Source organism: Tamandua tetradactyla, chromosome 2, assembly GCF_023851605.1.
Source record: "Tamandua tetradactyla isolate mTamTet1 chromosome 2, mTamTet1.pri, whole genome shotgun sequence".
In the NCBI taxonomy this organism is placed as follows: domain Eukaryota; kingdom Metazoa; phylum Chordata; class Mammalia; order Pilosa; family Myrmecophagidae; genus Tamandua; species Tamandua tetradactyla.
In genome coordinates, this window is record NC_135328.1 from 32,640,999 (window position 1) to 32,661,952 (window position 20,954).

Consider the following 20,954-nt stretch of genomic DNA (forward strand, 5'->3'; position numbering starts at 1 on the left):
TATGTGCCAAATATGGTTATTATCAAATATGATTATTATCAAATATTATCACCTTATACTACAAAGCCATTCTTGTTCTGATGTCTCTGTTTTTAAAAGTTTAACTATCTTTCTCTTCTGAGTTATAGTAAAAAGAGTCTTGGTATGTAATGACAAATAGGTCCCCTGAGTCTACTTGATTCAAAGTACTTTCTGGAGTGCATGCTTGAAAATGTTTCTGTGGCCAAATATGGGCTCACTCAGAAAAAGTGCAGTGACCCATGAACATTGTTATGAGCAAGAACACTGAGTGGTGACATACGCTGCAATACATTTGAAATCCCTGGTTCAGATGTTTGTGTATTAGTGTCCTGAATTTGAGATAAAATGTAAGTGTTCAGAAAATTATTTTCATTCACCTGAAATTACAATTCATCTAAATAGAAGAAACATAGTGCTGTTATAGCTGTAACTCACTACTTCAATGAAATAATTTGAAAAGTCTTTGTGCATTCATTATAAAATTTAATGCCACTTTTTCAGTTTGCCAAACATTAATTTTAATTAGCATTAAAATCTAGTATTTCAATTAGTATTTATTAGTGCATATTAAATGTATTTTTAATTGTGAAAATAATACATGATAAAATAATTCAAACTGAATACAATAAAAAGTCTTCCCTGCCCACCAAGGGTCCCAACCATGTACTCATGTGCCCAATGGCAACCACAATGAAGTTTATTCTGCATTTTTTCAGAGTCTCCTCACATGCCAATATAGACACACACACAGACACACACACATAAAGAGACAGCACCAAGCACACACATCCTTTTGTACACAATTGGAAAAATACTACATACATGGTACTGCAACCTTCTTTAATATATCTTGAATATTATTCCCTTGAGTACTACTGAGGATACCAGGATACAGATGTATCCTCAGCTGCTTTCTTTCATTTTCTCTCAATTCTGTGTTAAAATTTTTTGAATAAATAACTTTTTTAAAAAAACATTTCCTACCGATGTAGAAGCAAAGAAATTTTAAAAAGTGCTGGGTGCTAATATCAATGAGGAGGTGCAGTAAAAATGACCACACCCATCTATACATGACAATGAATAGATTTGTAATTCAATGATAATATGTGGTACTTAAATACATAATAGCCAAGCATCTCAGGAACTGTCAGGGTATGCAATTTTTTCCTCTATTGCTCTGATTATTTAACTAAAAGTTCACAATTTAAAGGCTTTATATTTCAAACTGAACAGGTAGACTGTTCACAATTGAGTATTTTTAAAACAATATTTTCTGTAAAAGGATTGGTATCAAATGTAAACTCTTATTTCCATCCACTGCTTTTATGCAAAAATCCGTTTTTTGCATTCTGTAATGTATAATGAATTGTGACTTCTTACTAAAAAGGCTTCCTAACATTCAGTAAATTCAGAACATCTCAGAGCTCTTAGGTTAAACCAAACCTTCAGTTAGGTTAAAGAGATTTCCCACATTAATTTCACTCATCAGATTTCTCTTTTGAATGAGTTTTCACATGTTTGGTAAGGGATGAATTTTGTTTGAAGGCTTTCCCACATTCATTGCATTCATAGGGTTTCTCTTTTGTATGGGACCTCTGATGTATAACAAGCTGTGACTTTGCACGGAAGGCTTTTCCACATTCGTTACATTCATAGGGTTTCTCCCCAGTATGAGTTCTCTGATGTACAATGAGGTGTGACTTTTGGCTAAAGGCTTTTCCACAATCATTACATTCATAGGGTTTCTCCCCAGTATGAACTCTCTGATGCTGAGTAAGGCCTTCAATTTGTTTGAAGGCCTTCCCACATTGTTTGCATTCAAAGGGACTTTCAACTGTATGTGTTCTCATGTGGTAAGTAAGAGATGAACTATGTCCAAAAGCTTTTCCACATTCATTACATTTATAGGGCTTCTCTTTAGTATGAGTTCTTTGATGTATAATAAGGTGTGACTTCTTGCTGAAAGCTTTCTCACATTCATTACATTCAAAAGGTTTTTCACCTGTATGAATTCTCATATGTTTAGTAAGTGATGAACTATATTTAAAGGCTTTTCCACATTCATTACATTCATATGGTATTTCACCTGTATGAGTTCTCACATGTTCAGTAAGAGATGAATTATACCTAAAGGATTTTCCACATTCCTTACATTCATAGGGCTTCTCACCTGTATGAGATCTCACATGTTGAATTAGGTTTGAGCTATGTCTGAAGGTTTTCCCACATTCAGTGCATTCATAGGGCTTTTCCCCAGTATGAATTCTTAGATGGTCAGTGAGAGCATGTTTATGACTGTGGGCTTTGCCACACTGAATACATTCATATGGTTTCTCTCCTGTGTGAACTCTCTGATGTACAACAAGGTGTGACTTTTGGCTAAAGGCTATCCCACACTCATTACATTCATATGGTTTTTCTCCAGTATGAATTCTCTGATGGTCAATGAGTCCTTGTTTATGGCTGAGAACCTTTCCACATTGATTACATTTATAGGGTTTAACTTTAGCTTTAGTTTTGTCACATTTAGTAGGAGATGAGCTATGACTGGATGATTGTTCATTTTTCTCTTCAGTTTGAATTTTGTCCTCCTTAGTATGGGATGAGCTACTACTGGATAGCTTCTCCTGTTTCCTTCCAGGTTTAGTTTTTTCTTTCTTTCTATCTGACAAATTATGGCTGAATGGTTTCCTTTGTTCTTTGGTTACATCAGGGTTCTTTTTTGCACACTTTCTTATATGACTAGGGAAATCTAAATTCCTTTTCAAACTATTTCCATGTGAATCAAATTTAAGATGCTTTTTTTTTGAAGGAACATGTTTTGTAGTCATGTTACTGTTTTTCCCTAGTGAACCATACTCATGGCCTTTCTTCTTAGTCAGAGTTTTTTTCTTGAATGCAACTTTCCTTAAGAGTTTGTTTTGAGATTCCTGTTGTTTCTCTACCAGGTCATCATCTTGCTGGATGTCCTCTAAAATGGAAATCAATGAGATGTTCTTGTGAATCTTTCCATTCTCACATTATGGAATAAAACATAAAGAAATGGTCAATTGTAGGGCTGTATTTTATTCAGGTCTGTCTCCCAAAGTGAAATAAATATCAAGAGAAAATGTCCCTATCCTCTTGGACTTGAGGGAAAAATGCTGTAGTAGAAACTGGGAAAGAAAATTGACAATAATGATTAGAAAGAGTCTTGAGTATTTATAAATATGATCTTGAAGCATGGGCTACAAGAATAAACAAACACAAGTAGCAATGAACAGAGAATAGATGGAGATAAAGTTTGTGAATGTAGTTGACTCTTTTTGAGATCTCTCCTGAGCCCATGCTGCCCAGCTCTAATAATTGCCAACCCTCCCATAGTATTTGGCTCCTGCAGCCTGAACTGTACTACCCTAGATCTCCATGGTCATCTTGATCAAGCAAATATGTCCAGTAAGATTCTCTCCCATAAAAATTTAGACTGTAGTTAGTCACTACCAGGGCCTTAAATTTTAAAATGGCACAGGACATTATAATAGAACCATATTTTCCAGACACAAAAAGAAAGCTCATCAGTAGAAATAATGAAACATATACATCCGAGCAAAGTAGAGATGTAAGACTATATGTTCTTAAAGAGACTATTCACATAATCTCAATTTCTAATGGCTTTCCAGTTTTTGGTTCTAGTCCCTGGAGAAGTTTTGCTGAACTATCTCCTGTTAGGTTATAAGAGGTATACCCATGTTCCTATAATAAATTCCTCTATTCTACTTAGGGTACATCAAGTAAGTATTTGTAATTACAATCCAAACAGCCAGGACAGACAAAATAAGGTGAGCCCACTTAGCAGTATTGAATATCTTAAAAGTGTCAGAGGGAATAAGCAGAAAAGGATATTCCACTGTTACTACCCATGCTCAATGTAATAATGACATTCCTGTGTGGAAAAAAAAAAGCAAAATAATGACAACAAATAACCCCCCCAAAACAGCATTTACTTTGGGTTCCCTGATGCTTTTACCAAATTATAAATTTCATAATAATCACCTTGGCAAATAAACTTCATACCACCTGGAATTATAATGTATACGTAAATTTGTTCCTGTCAGAACAGGCCACTAATTGCCAATTATAAATTTTAAGTGTATTCTGACTCAAACTGGCCGTTTACATTCTTTTCTCCACACATCATAAAATTACACGTTTTGAAATATTGTCTTAATCCATGCTTCCCTTCTCTGAGACCCCACACACATTGATGAGTGTACGCAGCCATGTTTGTACTATATAACTCAACTTCTGCCTGAAAACAATTCCTTGGATAGTGGTCATCACCTGATCCAAGCTAGTCCAATAAAATTCATTCTCCTCAAAACGTGGGACTGAAATTCAGAGACTTCTTTTAGTTAGCTACAGATACTACATGTTTAAAAACCTGTAAAGGTGAGAGTTGGTGCTGCCATTTGGGGCTTCAGAGTGAGAATTAAACAGATTCAAGAGAGAAGAAGATATGAGACCCTGACCTCAGCAAGGAAGAGACTGAAAGTCAATAGACCCCTTGCTGGTAAAGGAACATTGCGTGGGCAAAGTGAAAACTGGACTCAAACAGAAAAGAGATATGCTATCTGAACAGACAGGCAGGAAATATTACTTTAATGGAAAACATTTAAGAGATCAGGTCACATGGAGTAGATCAATTTTAGGGAGTATAACAGTGTGCTGAGAGAAGCTTCTTTGTCATTTAGAAGACTTTAAGTGATATAAGCACAACAGGAGGTTTTATGTAGCATGACAAAAGCTCCATCTTTCAGTACCCAAGGATGCTGAGGAAAATTTCCTTCTTAAACCAAAGGGATCAAGATGCAACACTTTCCCTTTAATATTTAACATTATAAGGACTTCATCACTCAAGGGATGGTTGGACTAGTCAAACTGATGTCTGCCAAAGGAACAGATACAGAGTACTAAAGGAATTTGCCATCAGGGAAGGGGAAAGAATCTCAACTAGTGAATTGGTATTAATACTAGGGTAGGTTGATGATCATCAAGGGAGAATTGTGTCTGTCAGAGTATGTGATTAAGGCAGGATGCCCTTCCTTAATGTAAGAAAGTAAGTAAATATTTGAATATTACACTAAGTTGACTATAACTTCAGAAGCTGAAGCATGGAGTCCACTAGGTATAGCAAATCATCAGAAGGGATAAAATAGTTCTTTCTTTAAGAATCTTCCAGGTACTATATAAGAACCTGAGCCAAAATGAGAATCATTGTAGTCATGAAAAGATGCATCAAACTACTTGGGAATAATTTTTTATTATAACACCAAGTATCAGTAAGACAAGTAAAGAGAGCCAAAAATGGAGTTGTTAGATGCATGGATCAGAACTCCATGGGTATCTTCATCTGTCATTTGAAAGATTGGTCTCTCAGGTCTTAGGAAATTCCTGAGGTATTGGACAATGTAGGGTCAGAGGAAACTTAAAAAGATATTATAGACAGTCTATTAATTTGGGGTCTGTAGTGACCCAAGCAATAACACTAGTTTAAAGTCTTACACAACATCTAAGATGAGTTGGGAAAGAAAATGGACTAAAAAAATCCCACCACAAATTGCAGCAATTTAGATATGATTTCGGTGAAGTCAATGAAAATTGAGAAGAGGAAAACAAATAGAAACTGAGGAGACAATAGTAAGGGAAAGCAGAGATTGATTCAGAGTGATTCCCTGGTGGACAGGCTCGAGGCCTAAAATCAGATAAAAATAGGGAGGGTGAGAGGAAACTCTCATTTGGAAAAAAAGATAAAGCTTTCAATTTAAAACACTCTGAGAATGAGAAATGTGATATCATAGGGTGGAACAGGGGTGGAGGAAGGGAGAGAGAAAAACTGATGCTATCAGGAAAAAGGAGGATGATCAAAAAAGTACTGTTTAGAGTAAGGTAAGCAGATACAGGATTTAGAGAACCTGAGAGGTCACTATCCCTTCTGAAAGCTGTGCAATGGAGAACATGGAAGAGGAAAAGTGGCTATATGGAGGAATCAGTTATGTATCAAAGAAATTTGGATGAAAGATTTAGAGCCCTGGTCTTCACTTTTTTTCCTACCAGACCCTGAGCAGAGTGGTAGACTACACTATTGTTCCCTGTGGAAGGATTACACCTGCTACCCCATTGCTTGGTCATTTGAATGTCAGTGCCCTACTCTGTGCAAGGATTATATATTCCTGCTCTGATGAATGTAGGACTGGCCAATGACCTCCTCCGACCAATAAAATATGAGCAAAAAGAGATATATACCACTTCTAATTAGTGCTTTTAAGAGTCATCATGTCATTCCATACACCCCTTTTTCCCTCCACCATGAGACCAACATGTGCCAGATAGTGAATGTTCCTAAGCCGAGGTCTCCAAATGAAGATACTGTGGCACAGGGCTGCAGCTTGATCAATAAATAAATCTTTCTTCTCATAAGCCATTAAGATACTGGGTCATTCCTTAATGGAGCATAACTTGGCCTATGCTGACCAATACAAGTGGATAACCAAAATCCCATAAGTAAAAGTGGCTCATTACCATACTGAACCTCCCAAGGGCACCTCTCACAGGGAGTGTTTCATAGAAGGAAGAGATATCAACATCTCTAAGATTAGAGAATCTTTGTAGTTTGAACCCTCTTTCCCCCAGAGATTCTGATATTTTTATACTATTACTGGTTGGCAAAAAGAAGGGTCTGAGTCTCTAAGAAGAATTTAAGAATAAATTATTCTTTGAAGAATTCCATAGTTACCACCAAGAAATTGGGAACTTACTTCCATTGGCTTCAATTTGCTTCGGTCTTGCTATTTCATTTGGATGAGCTTGACTGATTCTTTTCCCTTTCCCCAAACATGGCTCTTCTCCTTTTTCTAGCTTTGAGGTCATATTTGGTTTGGAAGCATGATACCCTGCACCTAGAAAATGGCAGAAATTGAGTGCTCCAGCAAGAACCATACCAGAAATCAAGCCCTGACATTTGAGCTTCAGAGCTTTAAAGGATAAAGAAAACATGGCTTCTAAAGTTTCACAATGAGGATGTCAGGTACTTCAACTGAGCAGATATTCCATTTTGGTGGTGTGATCACAAATATCCTTTATAATACCCAAAAGGAATTAAAACTCTTCAACTCCCCCTAAAGTCAATGCCAAGCTATCAAGGACTTCAGAGAGAAGGTATCATGGTGGCCACATTTGAATTACAACAGAATTTTCCTTACCCATTGAGGTTAGGTGGCTGTAGTTCTCCAGCATTACATCCTTGTACAGGTTCCTCTGAGCAGGATCCAGCTGCTCCCATTCCTTCTGGGTAAATGCCAAAGTCAAATCTTTGAATGTTATTGATCCCTGTAATAGTATATTTCTACTCAGTCTCATGTTTTCCACATTCAGTAGTGATTTGGATGAGACAGAAATTTGTCCTTCCCTTGATAATTCAACGTTGATGATGATGTGATAAAATGTATCTATTCTCTACCCCATTTTGCTTCTTTTGAGAAGGAAATCATATTGAAAAATGCCCCACTATGAATTTTTTTATGCAAGAGGATAAAGAAAAATATGCTAATATCAGAAAAAAGACAAAATTTACCAGAAAAAAAATGAAACAATCATTCATTTTATCTTCCTTTATAATAGTGGATGCTAAAGGCTTTGGAGCAATGTTTATAGTTCTGAGGTAGAAGAACTGAGACCCTTGATTTTTCTAACCAGTCAAAAATAATTAGTATTTGGGAGCAAAAGATTACATTTCAGGCATGCAAAGATACAGGAAATATGCTATTTGCTTACTTCAGAAAGAAAGAGAAAGAGAGAGGGAAGGAGGGAGAAAAGGAGGAGGAGAGCAGAAGAGAGAAGGAAGTAGAGGAAAAGGAGAGAAGGAAAAAGGAAATACTTTTATAAGAAAGAAATTGGATCAGATTAAAATTTTCAAGATTGGGAAAGGTTTTAATGGGAAGATTTTAAAATATACTACAGACAGCAATGAGCAATAAAACAAGTAAAATGTCTAGCTAAATCTAAGTGACTTAATAATGTGCTTGAGTAACTGTTAGAAATGTATCATTGAAAGCAAGATGTATAACCTAAAAGTAAGCAGGAATTAAGGGTTGGGGACAGAACAGAAATTAAAGCATGTTAAAATCCTCCTATATTCTAAGCCTAAAGTTGCTGTAGACTCCTTTCCTTTATGTGTACAATTCCACCATCAGCATTACTGACCAATTTAAAGAGGCAACCATCTGCAAACTGACAATAAAAGATGCAAACTTTTACACTCTAGGAATAAAACACTCTAATTTTTCAAATTAATTAATTAGTTTCAAGGTTTTTTGGTTGAGGTAAAGTGGGTAACCATCCTCCAAGATGGCTCCCAATGATTTCCACTCTAGGGACCCACACCCTTATACTGTCCCTTCACCATAAAATAGGGCTGACCCTACAGCAGACATTAAGTCTGGAGTGGTGATTATTATTTCAGGATTTTGAGAGGCTATTTTATATATACAACCTGGTATTGATAAGAACAAAGTTGAACAGGTTGGGGTTAAAGTAATTGAGAACATAGGGGTAAGGAAGACAGTGTCTATATTTTAGAACTGCACATACTCTTTGAGATCAATGAAAGAAAGGTTTATTTGGTCTGGAACTGAAATTTTCTGTAGTGCATAATCTAATTCAACCTATCTGTATAGCTCATTTGAACAACTAAAACACAGGCAGCACAGAATAAGGAAGAGGTCCTTTAATCCTGTATAGATTATTGTAATGCCTGGATACATCCTAGAGTATATTAAGCAGATAATCAAAAACTATTGGAAAAGTCCCCTGAAGGATGGGAGAAAAATATGGAACTATTAAATGTTATCAACAGGGAATCCCCTGATACTGTGTCAAACTTTAGGGACACCCAAATCAATAGGTTATACCCTCGATCCTGAGGCTTACTCTTATGAATTTATGTAGGTAGTGGAGAAGCTTAGACTACCTATAGGCATACCTAAGAGTTACTTCTGGAGGACCTCTTTGTTGCTCTGATGTGGCCTCACTCTCTCTAAGTCCAACTCTGCAAGTGAAATCACTGCCCTCCCCCTACATGGGAGTCTCCCTGGTGAACTGGGAGAGGACTCCAGGGATGAATCCAGACCTGGAACTATGGGATCAACAATTGCATCCTGACCAAAAAGGGGTAAAGAAAAGTAATTAATAAAGTATCAGTGGCAGAGAGAGTTCAAACAGAGTTGAGAGGCTACTCTGGAGGTTGCTCTTTGCAAGCTTCAGGTAGACCTTGCCACCTAGCATAACCTGCCAACCCTCAACCAGGACCATTCCAGCCAATCCTAAAGAACACCTAGGGCAATATATAAGATTCCACAAGGGTTCATGCACTAGAGTAACTTTTCAGAAACCTACAACCTCCAGATAGGTCCCGGTCCAGATAAGTTCTGAAACCTAGCCCAGCCTCTCCAGAAGATCAAATAGTTCCATCTCCCTCCCTCATATTAGTGACAGACCCTTCCACTATGGAAAATTTAGAATTGCCATAGCCCAAACACCCTGTGGTAGTTAGATTCAGTTGTCAACTTGGCCAGGTCAAGGTACCTAGTTCTGTGGCTCTGGACATGAGCCAATGGCGAACCTCATCTGTTGCTCATTACATCTGCAGTCGGCTCAGAGGCATGCCTGCTGTAATGAATGATGTCTGATTTAATTGGCTGGGACTTAAATGAGAGAGCTCAATGTAGCACAGCCCAAGCAGCTCAGCATACCTCATCTCAGCACTCACAGCTCAGCCCAGGCCTTTGGAGATGTAGAAAGAAATCACCCCAGGGAAAGCTGTTGGAACCCAGGGGCCTGGAGAGAATGCCAGCAGAGATCACCCTGTGCCTTCCCACGTAAGAAAGAACCTCAGTTGAAAGTTAGCTGCCTTTCCTCTGAAGAACTAATGAAATAAATCCCCTTTTATTAAAGGCCAATTCGTCTCTGGTGTGTTGCATTCCGGCAGCTGGAAAACTAGAACACACACCTAAAGAGAGGGATGGAAAGGTCAAAGGTGATGGTGGAGTTATACATAGAAGATAGGATTTAACAAATGAACATGAATGCTGAATCATTAAATTGATATCTTTTAGTCTCCAGTATTTTAGAGCACTTAGAAGTAAAAACCTAAATTGTGAAATTGTAACCATGTCAAAGTCTGAAATATGTTCTACAACTAATTGTGGTGCTGTGGTTCAAAATTTATAGCTTTTTTTGTATATATGCTATTTTTCACAAAAGAAGAAGAAAAAGAAGTCAATTGTGTTGCTAAAAAAATATTTAAGCCCTCTAGCCTCCTATATTCTGGAGTAGCTAGAAGGAAAAATATGAGAGGATCATTTAGTAGCTATTCTAGCTTGCTAGCTGCTGGAATGCAATATACCAGAAACAGGACGACTTTTAAAAAGGAGAATTTAATATGTAGCTGGTTTACAGTTCTAAGGCCAAGAAGATGTCCCAATTAAAACAAGTCTATAGAAATGTCCAATTTAAGGCATCTGAGGAAAGATACCTTGGTTCAAGAAGGCCAACGACATTCAACGTTTCTCTCTCAGCTGGAAGGGCACGTGGAGAACATGGCAGCATCTGCAAACATGGCGGTGTCTGCTGGCTTTTCATGGCTCTACCAAAAGGGACTCTCTCCAAAATATTTCCTCTTTTAAAGGATTCCAGTAAGCAACTTCACCTTCAGTGGGTGGAGACACACCTCCATGGAAATCATCTAATCAAAAGTTACCACCCACAATTGGGTGGGTCCCATCTTCATGGAAACAATCAAAATGCTCCCACCCAGCAATACTGAATGAGGATTAAAGGGCATGGCTTTTATGGGGTCCACCACACATTCAGACTGGCACAGTAGCCCATGACAAACTCTGGGGATCTGTCCTGTAACTATTTGTTGAAGAGTGCTTTGAAAATTATTACTTTTTTATTTCTTTGCTTTGTATATATGTTATACTATACAATAAAAAAAAAAGTTAAAAAAAAATAGGGCTGACCTGTGTAACCAAAAAGATATGGCAGAAATGACAGAGTGACTTCCAAGGCTTGGTCATAAACGACATCACAGCTTCTACCTAGCTCTCTTATATCACTTGCAATGGGTAAACTAACTGCTGTGTCCTGAGGACACTCAAGCAGCCCTCTGGAGAGGTCTCTGTGGCAAGGACCTGAGGCCTCGTGTCAAAAACCCTGAGCATGGCTGTCTTGGAAGTGGATCCTCTAGCTCCAGTCAAGTCTTCAGATAAGACTACATTCCCTGGCCAACGATTTGACTGATCTTCATGAGAGGCCCCTTAGCTACCAAGCTAAGCCACTCCCAAATTCCTGACCTACAGAAATTAGATAATAAATGTCTATTGTTGTTAAGCCACGATGTGTTGGGTAATAGTTAAATAATACATTCCAGTGTTTCCTTGGGTGCTATAGGTGACATCAATTAATAATGGTTATTGTATAAGCTTGCCTAAAATTTTAAATCTTTTCTCAACATATAATCTACATCCAGATATTTTAAATTGCTCTATGGCTTATTTCAGTCCCATTCAACAAACATGGGTTGATACATGTTTCATGACCTGTTAGTGACTGAAAACTCAGATCAGCCATCAACAACTTGAATGAGACTGGTAGCAGTTAACTGCATTTCTCTATCCAATTCCCATTTTTGTGAATGATTCTTAAGATTTCCATGTAGATAAAGTTTGGGATCCATAAAGTCCAATTTCCATGACTTCTTTCTTGAATATATAGAAAATAATGTCGAAGGGAAGGATGTCACCATCCTTAATCTTTGAAGAGAATGAATGTACCATGTTGCTAAAACATGGACTGTTACATTGACTGTTCATAATAGCTAATATTTATTGAGCACTTACAATGTACCAGGCATTGTTATGTGTTTACATGAAAACCATTTTTGATTCTCACAAAGGAGATGTTCTTATTACCCTCATTTTGTAGATGGTAACACTGAGGTACAACACTGGAAGGAAGGCAGCACCATCATCAGGTATCACCATCTCTATCCACAGGCCCAAATGCTTAGGTGGGCCAGCAATTATCACACACATAGTTGTTCAGTCCAGTGTCTTAGGTTCTCCTGGGTTCCTGATCCAGGAGTCACAAGCAAGAACAAGGCTGAGATTTTACTGAAGGAAAAGTCGAAAAAAGCACACCTATATACATAAGAACAAAAACATTTGCAAAATACAGATGTCTTATCCTAATTTAAAAAGATGAATAGCCACAACATAGCTTGATGAAGGCACTGGGCTTAGTAGAGGGGAATGGTTCTCAAAGTGGGATCCTTGGACTACCAACTTTGTAGAAACACAAATTCTTAGCTCCAATCCAAATCAACTGGATCAGAAATCTGCAGGGTGTTTGTGTTTTATCAAGCCCTCTAGGTTATTAGATACATTCTAAAGTTTGAGATAGATGGGTTAGGAGACCCACTTGGGCTACACATGGGCTGTGTGACTCCAGGGTCCATAACAGCTCTGGGTAATCATTACAATGCCAATCTTTTTTTTAAAATTAAATTTATTTTGTATTATCAAACCAAAACAATGCCAATCTTGAAGTCTGACAGCAACAATAAAAGACATAATTTTAGTCGAAAAAAAAAATTCTCCTATTATTAGGCAAGTGAGAGGAAGATGAGATAGCTATTGAAAAGTTTTTATACTAAACAACATGCATTTAAATATTTTTGCTTTTATTTAAGGACAACCCCATAATGTCAGAAACCATTAAAAGAAACGGTTGCTCCCACAAGATAGGAACACAATTAAACATGGCTTTTCTAGGGTACATAATCCTTTCAAACCAGCACATTCCACCCTCTGGACCCTAAAAAAGGCATGTTTTCCCCGTATACAAAATACATTCAGGGCAGTGCGATGGTGGCTCAGTGGCAGAATTCTCGCCTGCCATGCCAGAGACCCAGGTACTATTCTCGGTGCTTGCCCGTGCAAACAAAACAAAACAAAAACATTCATTCCATCACAATATCAGAAATCCTTAAACCATTTCAGTAACAATACAAATCCAATACAAGGCTAAAACCAGTATAAAGACTCATCAAAGTCTGTTACAGGCATGGTCTGTCCTAAGGAAAAATTCTCTTCTGGCTCTGGATCTGTACAACTCAGAATATGTTATCTGCTGCCAACATACAAAGGAGGAACAGTAGTAGGATACATATACCCATTTCCATAGGGAGAAATTGGAACACAGGGGTCACTGGACCTAAGCAGTTGCAAAAACCTGCAGGGCAAACTCCATTAAATTTCAAAGTCTGAGAGTCATCTTGGGGGCTTTAGAAAGCAGCAGTCCCACCCTTCCCAAGGGCCTATGCAGGAGCCCACCACCCTCTGAATGCAACCTGGGAGACCACCTTTTTCTTGGCTCCACCCTCTCCAAGCATCAGGGCCACACCCAGGCTCTCTGCCATCTCCAGGGCACATGCTTAACCCCTCCATGTGGTGGCAGGCTCTCCCCAGTCCCCAAGGAATGTGCTAGGAATCCTGTCCAAGGCCTGAGTTGGCACAAATCTTCCACTGCAATGAGGTGGAAAGCCATCCTTTGCCTTCAGGGTAAACTCACCCTCTTCACGAGCTTGGGTGGGTCTGCTCTCCTGACCCAAGGTTTCTTGACTTTAGCTTCCATAGTTCTGCCTCTGAAGTTATTTTTCCTCCAATCGGTCCCTTTTCTGTTCCTCTCGGTCCAGACTGGCAGTGGTTCTGTTTCTACAGACCCTGGAATACTACTGTTGGCTTTCTATGTAGTAAGCTTGGATTGTGCCCATCAGACATAAGAAGTTTCCACAAATCCTTCCTGTAAAACTGCATCTTCAATCCTGGCTTTCTCTATCTGAAATGGCTGACTGGTTCCACATTTGGCCAAATCCTCATGTGGGGCACCATTCTCTGGGGTCTCCCCTTCCTGGAAACCCAGAATTTTCCAGAACAACAATTTCTGATTTCTTTGTACCCAAGAGTTCAGTTCTCAGCTTATCTCTTTCTTGTCACATTTTGCTATAAGCTGCAAGGAGAAACCAGGCTGCACTTTCCACATTTAATTTGGAACTCCTTTCTGCTAAATATTCAAGTTCATGGCTTTTAAAATCTGCCCTCCAGCCAAAGCCACTAGTCAATTTTGCCAGATTATCTGCGATTTTAAAACAAGAATTGCTTCCAGTTTGCAATAACACATGCCTCATTTCTGTTGAGTGCCTCACCAGAGGCATCCCTAGAGTCCACATTTCTACCAACAGTCTCTATCAAGCTCCTCACAACTCTCCCAGAATCTTCCACTCATCCATTTAAAAAGCTGTCCCAACATGTTTGGTATTTGCAAACCATAGCAGCACCCCACTTCTCAGTAGTTTGCAAGCTGCTGGAATGTTATATACCAGAACCAAAAAGGCTTTTTATAAAGAGGAATGTAAAATAAGTTGCTAGTTTACAGTTGTATGGCTGTGAAAATTTCCCAATTAAAGCAAGCCAATAAAAGTGTCCAAATTAAGGCACCAACAAGAGGTTACCTTCACTCAAGAAAGGCTGATGAAGTTTAGGGTTGGTCTCTCAACCGGAAAGGCACATGGCGAACACGGTGACTTCTGCTAGCTTTCTTTCCAGGCTTATTGTTTTGTGAAGCTCCCCTGGGGGCATTTTCCTTCTTCAACTCCAAAGGTCTCTGGCTTCATGGGCTCTATGGTTCTCATGGCTCTCTTATTGTTCTCCAAAATGCTTCCTCTTTTAAAGGATTCCAGTAAACTAATCAAGACCCACCTGGAATGGATGGAGTCATATTTTCATCTAATCAAAAAGTTAATACCCACACTTGGTGTGCCACATCTCCATGGAGATAATCTAATCAAAAGATTCTAACCTAAATTATTAAATAGGGATTAAAAGAAACAGTTGCTCCCACAAGACTGTATCAGAAGTAAAACATGGATTTTTAGGGTGCATAATCCTTTCAAACCAACACAGACCCAAAGGATTAAATATACAACGAAATTCATGGCTGTGATTTATTACAGAGTAAGGATACAAAGCAAAATCAGCAAAGGGAAAAGGTACCTGGGGCAAAGTCTGGAGGATACCAGCCACAAGCTTCCAAGAGTCCTTTCCCAGTAGAGTCATATAGGATGCTGTTAATTCTTACAGCAATGAGTTGTGACAATACTTGTGAAGCTCTTTAGAGACTTAGGGGCTGAGGATTTTATTGGAGACTGTTCACATAAGTACAATGGTCTAGCACGTAAAAAAATTCCAGACTCCCAGAAGGAAAATAGGTGTTCAACCTAAACCACATTGTTTGTCCAGTGAGCCACTCACTGGTTCTGAGGATGGAGGGAATCATCTGATAATCTAAATTTCTAGACATCAGCCATGGGTCATCCTTGCAAGCAGTCTTCTGAAGGATAGCCATCTCAGGCTGGCTGTGTTAACTCTTTTCTACAGCTGCTCTGCCTCATTCACTAAAACCTTGAGCACCAGCATGCTGTTCACCCTGTGATCCTGCCATCATCATTCGGCACTATCTCTATAACCATGCAGAAGAGCCATTCAATACACTATCCTTTCTCTTTTCCAACTCTAACAATCTTTTCTTCCACCCAAACTCAGCCACCTACTTATCACCCACCCAAGTGATATCCTGATCATCACATATCCCTCTAAAATCTCAATTTAAAATATTCTATCTTCTGACCATCATTTTTTATCCAGCTAGGTCACTTCCTAGTACTTTCATTCCAATAATTCTCCAAACTCAATGAGTCCTCCAAACTAATGACACACTAATCCATGCCACTTTTTCAAACTCCTCCATCCTCACATAACTTTACTTTCCTTCTACCTTATATAGAGTCATTGTCCAAGCACCATACACACTTCCTTGTAAACAGCTTTAAGTTCCTTGTTCTTCTTTCATCCATTGTACTTATCTAGGAAAGCCTCTACCTTGGTTAGAGTTTCCTCTGAATCTTCATAGCTGAACATTACAGTATAAACATTTTTCAGAGTGGATGCACTTCAAATTTACAATAAGCATCTTCAAAGGGCATTCAATAGTGCCAGCAATCCCATTACTTATCTCTAGGAAATTCAATTATCCTCTTAACATGATTATTTCAACCTTTTCTGTCTTTTCTGAAACCCCAACATCTAATCCTTCCCTACTCTTGGCTGATGAATTTGCCTTATACTTCAAAGAGAAAACAGAATTACCTTGTACTGTCATCACCAATTCTACAAATCTCTTTCCAAAAATCATATATTCTGCATCCACTTCTGTTAAAATTAAAGAAGTGTTCCTTCTTTCAGTGAAAGCCAATTTCTCCATTTGTGCTTTGGATTGCATCCCCAGTTGATTTCTCCCTTTCTACTGGATCATACTTTGCCATACAAAGTTGCCTTAATGTCACTCATCTGAAGAAAAGCCTCCCTTAATCTCATGTCCCACCCAATATCCACTTCTCTACTACCTTTAGCAGAAAAACTTCTCATAAGCATTGATATACTTGCTCTCTCCATTTCCTTACCTCCCATTCTTTCAAAGCTCTCCAACAAAATTTTACCCTCATCACTACACCAAAAAAAGGTCATTGTTATCCATCAAAGTCAAAATAACCATTGATCTACATCTAACCATAGTCAAATTCTTCGCAGTGATTCTTCTGGAATTCACAAGAGCATATGACACAAAGCTTTCCATTGTCATGAAAAGCTTTCTTCTCTATGTTTTGGTACACCACACTTACACAATTTTCCTCCTATCTTAATGGCTACCCTATAGTCTATTGGTTCTTCATCTTCTCCCAGACCTCTAAATGTCAGAGCACCTCATGGCTCTGTCCTTGGCTCTCTTCTCTTCCCATCTGCCTTCTGTCTCTTTAGGTGACCTCATTTAGTCTTACTGCTTTAAATGCCAACTTTAAGCTGAGGCCTTTCAAATATGGATTTCCCAGCCCATACCTCTCTTAAATTCCAGAGTCATATATCAAACAGCTACTCAACATCTCTACATGGATGTGCATTGTAATCTTGACATGTTAAAACAGTATCACTGTCATCCACCCCAGCTCCCATTTCCATCCCCAAAATCTGATATTCCCACTAAGGTTCTATAAAAAGAAATTAGGAGCCAACTTAAAGAAGCCTCTTGAAGAACTGATGCAATTCCCATCAGAATTCCAGCTGAATTATTTGTAGAAATTGACAAGATGATTTCAGTATTTATATGGAACTGCTAAGGATCCAGAATAGACAAAACAATCCTGAAAAAGAAGAACAAAGTAGGAAGACTGACATTTCCCAATTTCAGAACTTACTAGGAAGTAATGGTAACCAAGAAAGTGTGATACTGGCACAAAAATAGAAATAGAGATGAATAGAATAGTATTGAGAATGCTGAAATAAACCTACATTCTCTAGTCAACTGAATTTCGACAAGGGTACCAAGTGATCACTTGGCAAAAAGAGGACTACTTGAGCATCAATAAGGGTAATAACTGCAATAGACTGAATATACCAAGTATATTCAAATTCCATGAGTTTATAATGTCACTCAAAAAAAAGCAACTAACTGGTCATCATGAGAGAATAATGCTAATGAATCAACTTATTGTTTTAAGAACTGGTAAATAATTTATCCTGGTTTTCCTATATGAATTCTACTAGAAAGTGGTACACTAGAGTATATGAAAGAAGTTTCTCATTACAGAGAAAAATAAAGGAAAAAGGGATGATACATTTAAAATTGAATGATAGAATTAGAACATTACTCTTTTTAAAATCCCTATGTGATCTGGCATTGATTTTTAACTGCCACTAACATTACAAAAAGAGAGATGATGAGATATTATATGCTTCCTAATGGGAGAACATACTACCACCCATGAGATAGTCTTACCAAATAATTTGTCTATACATCTTATTCAAATACCAATTGCCTCAAAATACAAAGAAACCAGAGTCCCACCACAGGAACACAATTAGCAAAAGTCAGGCTGTAGGAAACTCTGTATGAAAATGACCCTTAAAAAATAATGGAAAGGAAAAGAGAGAGAAAGTGAGAGAGAGAGACAGAGAGACAGAGACACAGAGAGAGAGAGAGATGAAGGTGAAGCCAGCAGTTTGAAGAGATGTAATCAACCCAACCCCATGGGTGGACTTTATGTGGCCCCCAATTCAAACAAACTGAAAGATTTTAAAAATATATGATATTTGAGACAATGGGGGACTTTGAACACTGATTAGATGCTTTATGATATTAAAGAAATTATTGTTATTTTCTTAAAAAATTATGGCCTTCTCCAATAACACCCCTACTCAAAAAACAGAATCATCATCCTCCTCAGCTCAAATATCTAGAGGTAAATCTTGATTCTTCTCTTCCCACACATTCCATGACAATTCATCAGGAAGTCCCATTTGTTCACCTTCAAATATTTCTGATCTGACTTCTTTTATTTCACTGATACAACCTTAGTCTAAGCTATCATCATTTCTTGCCTTTGGCTACTGCAATCAACTTCTGACTTCTCTGTCTCTACTTTTGCCCCTCTGCAGTCCATCTTCCATGGAGTAGTTATGGTCATCTTTTTAAAGTAGCAATTAGATCAGATTCCTCCTCAGCTCAAAACTCTCAATGGGTTCTCACTGCAACCAGAATAAAACCCAAACTCCTTACCATAGCCAAGATTCTACATGATCTGGTCCCTTCCTACCACTATGATTTCACATCTTTATACTTCTTTCCTGACTATGCTTCAACTACACAGGTCTTATTTCTGTTCTTTGAGCACACCAAGTTCAGTCCTGCCTAAGGACCTTTGCAATTGGTGCTCTTTCTTCCTGGAACACTCTTTCTTCAGCTTTTTGTACCGCTGCCTCCTTGTCATCATTTATGCCTCAAATGTCATTTCCTCAGAAAGGTGTTCCCTGATTAATCTGGCTAAAGCGACACACTATTTACCCTCAGGCACTGTCTATTACACTATCCTCTTTCATTTCCTTCATAGCACTTATCATTACTTGGAATTATTTCTATCTATTTTTATTGTCTCTTCCCTACTTCTAAAATCTAAGGACCTTGAGGGAGGCACTCTAGCTCTGTTTCCAGCTGAATCCCAACACCTGACACACTGCATAAAATATAAAACTTAGAGACTGTCTGTCCCTACAGGTCTCTAATCACTGACATTATTCACTCCTCAATCACTAACTTTCACCAACTTTCCCAACTACCAAACTCTACAAGTTTCCAATCACCATTTTCCATGATCTCCAATCACTGACCCCTATAGAATACTTAACCTCTAACACTGTCATTCCTGCAACCCACCCACCGACTCTTTCAGGCTCTTTGTCACAGAATCTTAGATCTTTAATCATTCATTTTCACTAATCATACCATAACTGTTAACTCAGTTATGACTCCAGAACACCACCTAATTCCTGACCTGCAGAAACCCTGTATTGTTTCTCCCCAGAAACACCTCAACATAGAATCCCCCCGAACTCCACCAATCACTGTCTTCCCAGATCCCACAGATACTCCCAATCCCCAAACTCCGCAGCCCCCAACTCTGCCCCTCTCTAACAATCCAGCCTCCAACCACACCACAGGCTCCCTAATCGCTGAATCCCAGGCATCACACTCATGGACCACCACTGACCTCCCCAATCTCTGGACTGTCCACAAAGCCCCCAATCTTCCCTAACCCTGTCCTCTCAGTGACTGTCACAGACCTCCCATCGCTGTCTCTGCAGAGCCCTCTAAATACTGATTTTCTAAATCTGTAGTACTCACCCACCCCACAGATTCCCCCATCACTACCTCACATAACCCTCATAACAGTAGGCCTCTAAAAACCCACCAGCATCGACCCCACCGATTTCCAAATCACTGATCCTCGCAGACTACAGTCTCCCCACCCCACCTCCCATCCCCAAGTTCCTGATCCCCTATGAGACTAGCTCTGATCGCCAAAGCGTCCCCGCGCTCACCGAGGCGCTGCCCCCAGTTTCGAGCCCAGCCATCCCCTATGGACACCGGCCTCTTCCGTAGTTCCCGGCTCCTTTTCTGGTTTCTGGCTTTGTTAGGACTGGATTGCCGCTGAAGGCTAACATGGCGGCCGCCTGGAGGGCTGCCTCAGCGGTCCGGCCGCTGCGATGGCGGCGCCTTTGGTAAACCTCCTACGGGGGCGGCCATCTTGGCAATGGCTTCACCGTACAGCGGAGACCGGAGGTTATCCCGAGCGAGCTGGAGAGGGAGGGGGAGGAGTGAGGGAGAGGAAGGGGCGAGGGGGGCGGGGGTGCAGCGGGGTGGTGGGGCTCTCTAGAGAGTCCTGGAGTGGTGCGATGGGAGTAAATAGTTACGGGGCCCGGTTATTCACTGCAAGAAGGCGTTGTGTCTGACGCGGCTTCCCTGGCGCGCAAAGGTTTTACCACCTGAAGACTGTTTACAGAATTTGAATTGCTCTTCCAAATAAGTCAGGGCCGCCAGCTGCAGCGAGAATGGGAATCCTAATGCATAAAGCGGTCTTCAGAGGGCTAGGATAATATGAGAAATTGGAGGGAGAGAGGGAGAAAAGCCCGATCAGTCATATGCCATTGTTTGAAAGGGAGAGGACGTTAACCTTTGAAATAGATGATAAATCCTTTCATTTATAGTATAAGAAACACGAGATAAAGCAGCAGGTTAAGTGAACACACCCTTCTTCAGTAGAAGCCTAGGTTTGATAGTTTGACTAAATGACAAAACAATTTGAGCAAAAATAATTTCTCAATGCGCTATTTAATGTACTAACGTTTATTTAACAGTAATCTGTTGAGTTATTACCATGTGCAGACGAA

At 39.2% G+C, this 20,954-nt stretch overlaps 1 protein-coding gene across 1 annotated transcript; it reads right to left on the bottom strand.

The window, feature by feature from the left end:
- Nucleotides 1-557: 557 nt before the first annotated feature.
- Nucleotides 558-20,305, bottom strand: ZFP37 (ZFP37 zinc finger protein). Its single transcript, XM_077142225.1, has 4 exons — nt 20,106-20,305; nt 7,260-7,386; nt 6,816-6,956; nt 558-2,992 (listed from the first exon to the last, which is right to left on the bottom strand). The coding sequence occupies exons 1-4, from the start codon at nt 20,136-20,138 to the stop codon at nt 1,500-1,502; spliced, it is 1,794 nt and encodes a 597-aa protein (XP_076998340.1). The 5' UTR covers nt 20,139-20,305; the 3' UTR covers nt 558-1,499.
- Between the last annotated feature and the right edge of the window lie 649 nt (nt 20,306-20,954).

Bases quoted from the DNA above. Each gene is read 5' to 3' on its own strand.
- ZFP37 (XM_077142225.1), bottom strand. From the start codon at position 20,138: ATGGCTGGGCTCGAAACTGGGGGCAGCGCCTCG. The intron at 6,957-7,259 runs GTAAGGAAAATT...GCCATTTTCTAG, and splicing joins CAGCCACCTAACCTCAATGG to GTGCAGGGTATCATGCTTCC. The intron at 2,993-6,815 runs GTAAGTTCCCAA...TTTCCATTTTAG, and splicing joins GCAAATTGAAGCCAATGGAA to AGGACATCCAGCAAGATGAT.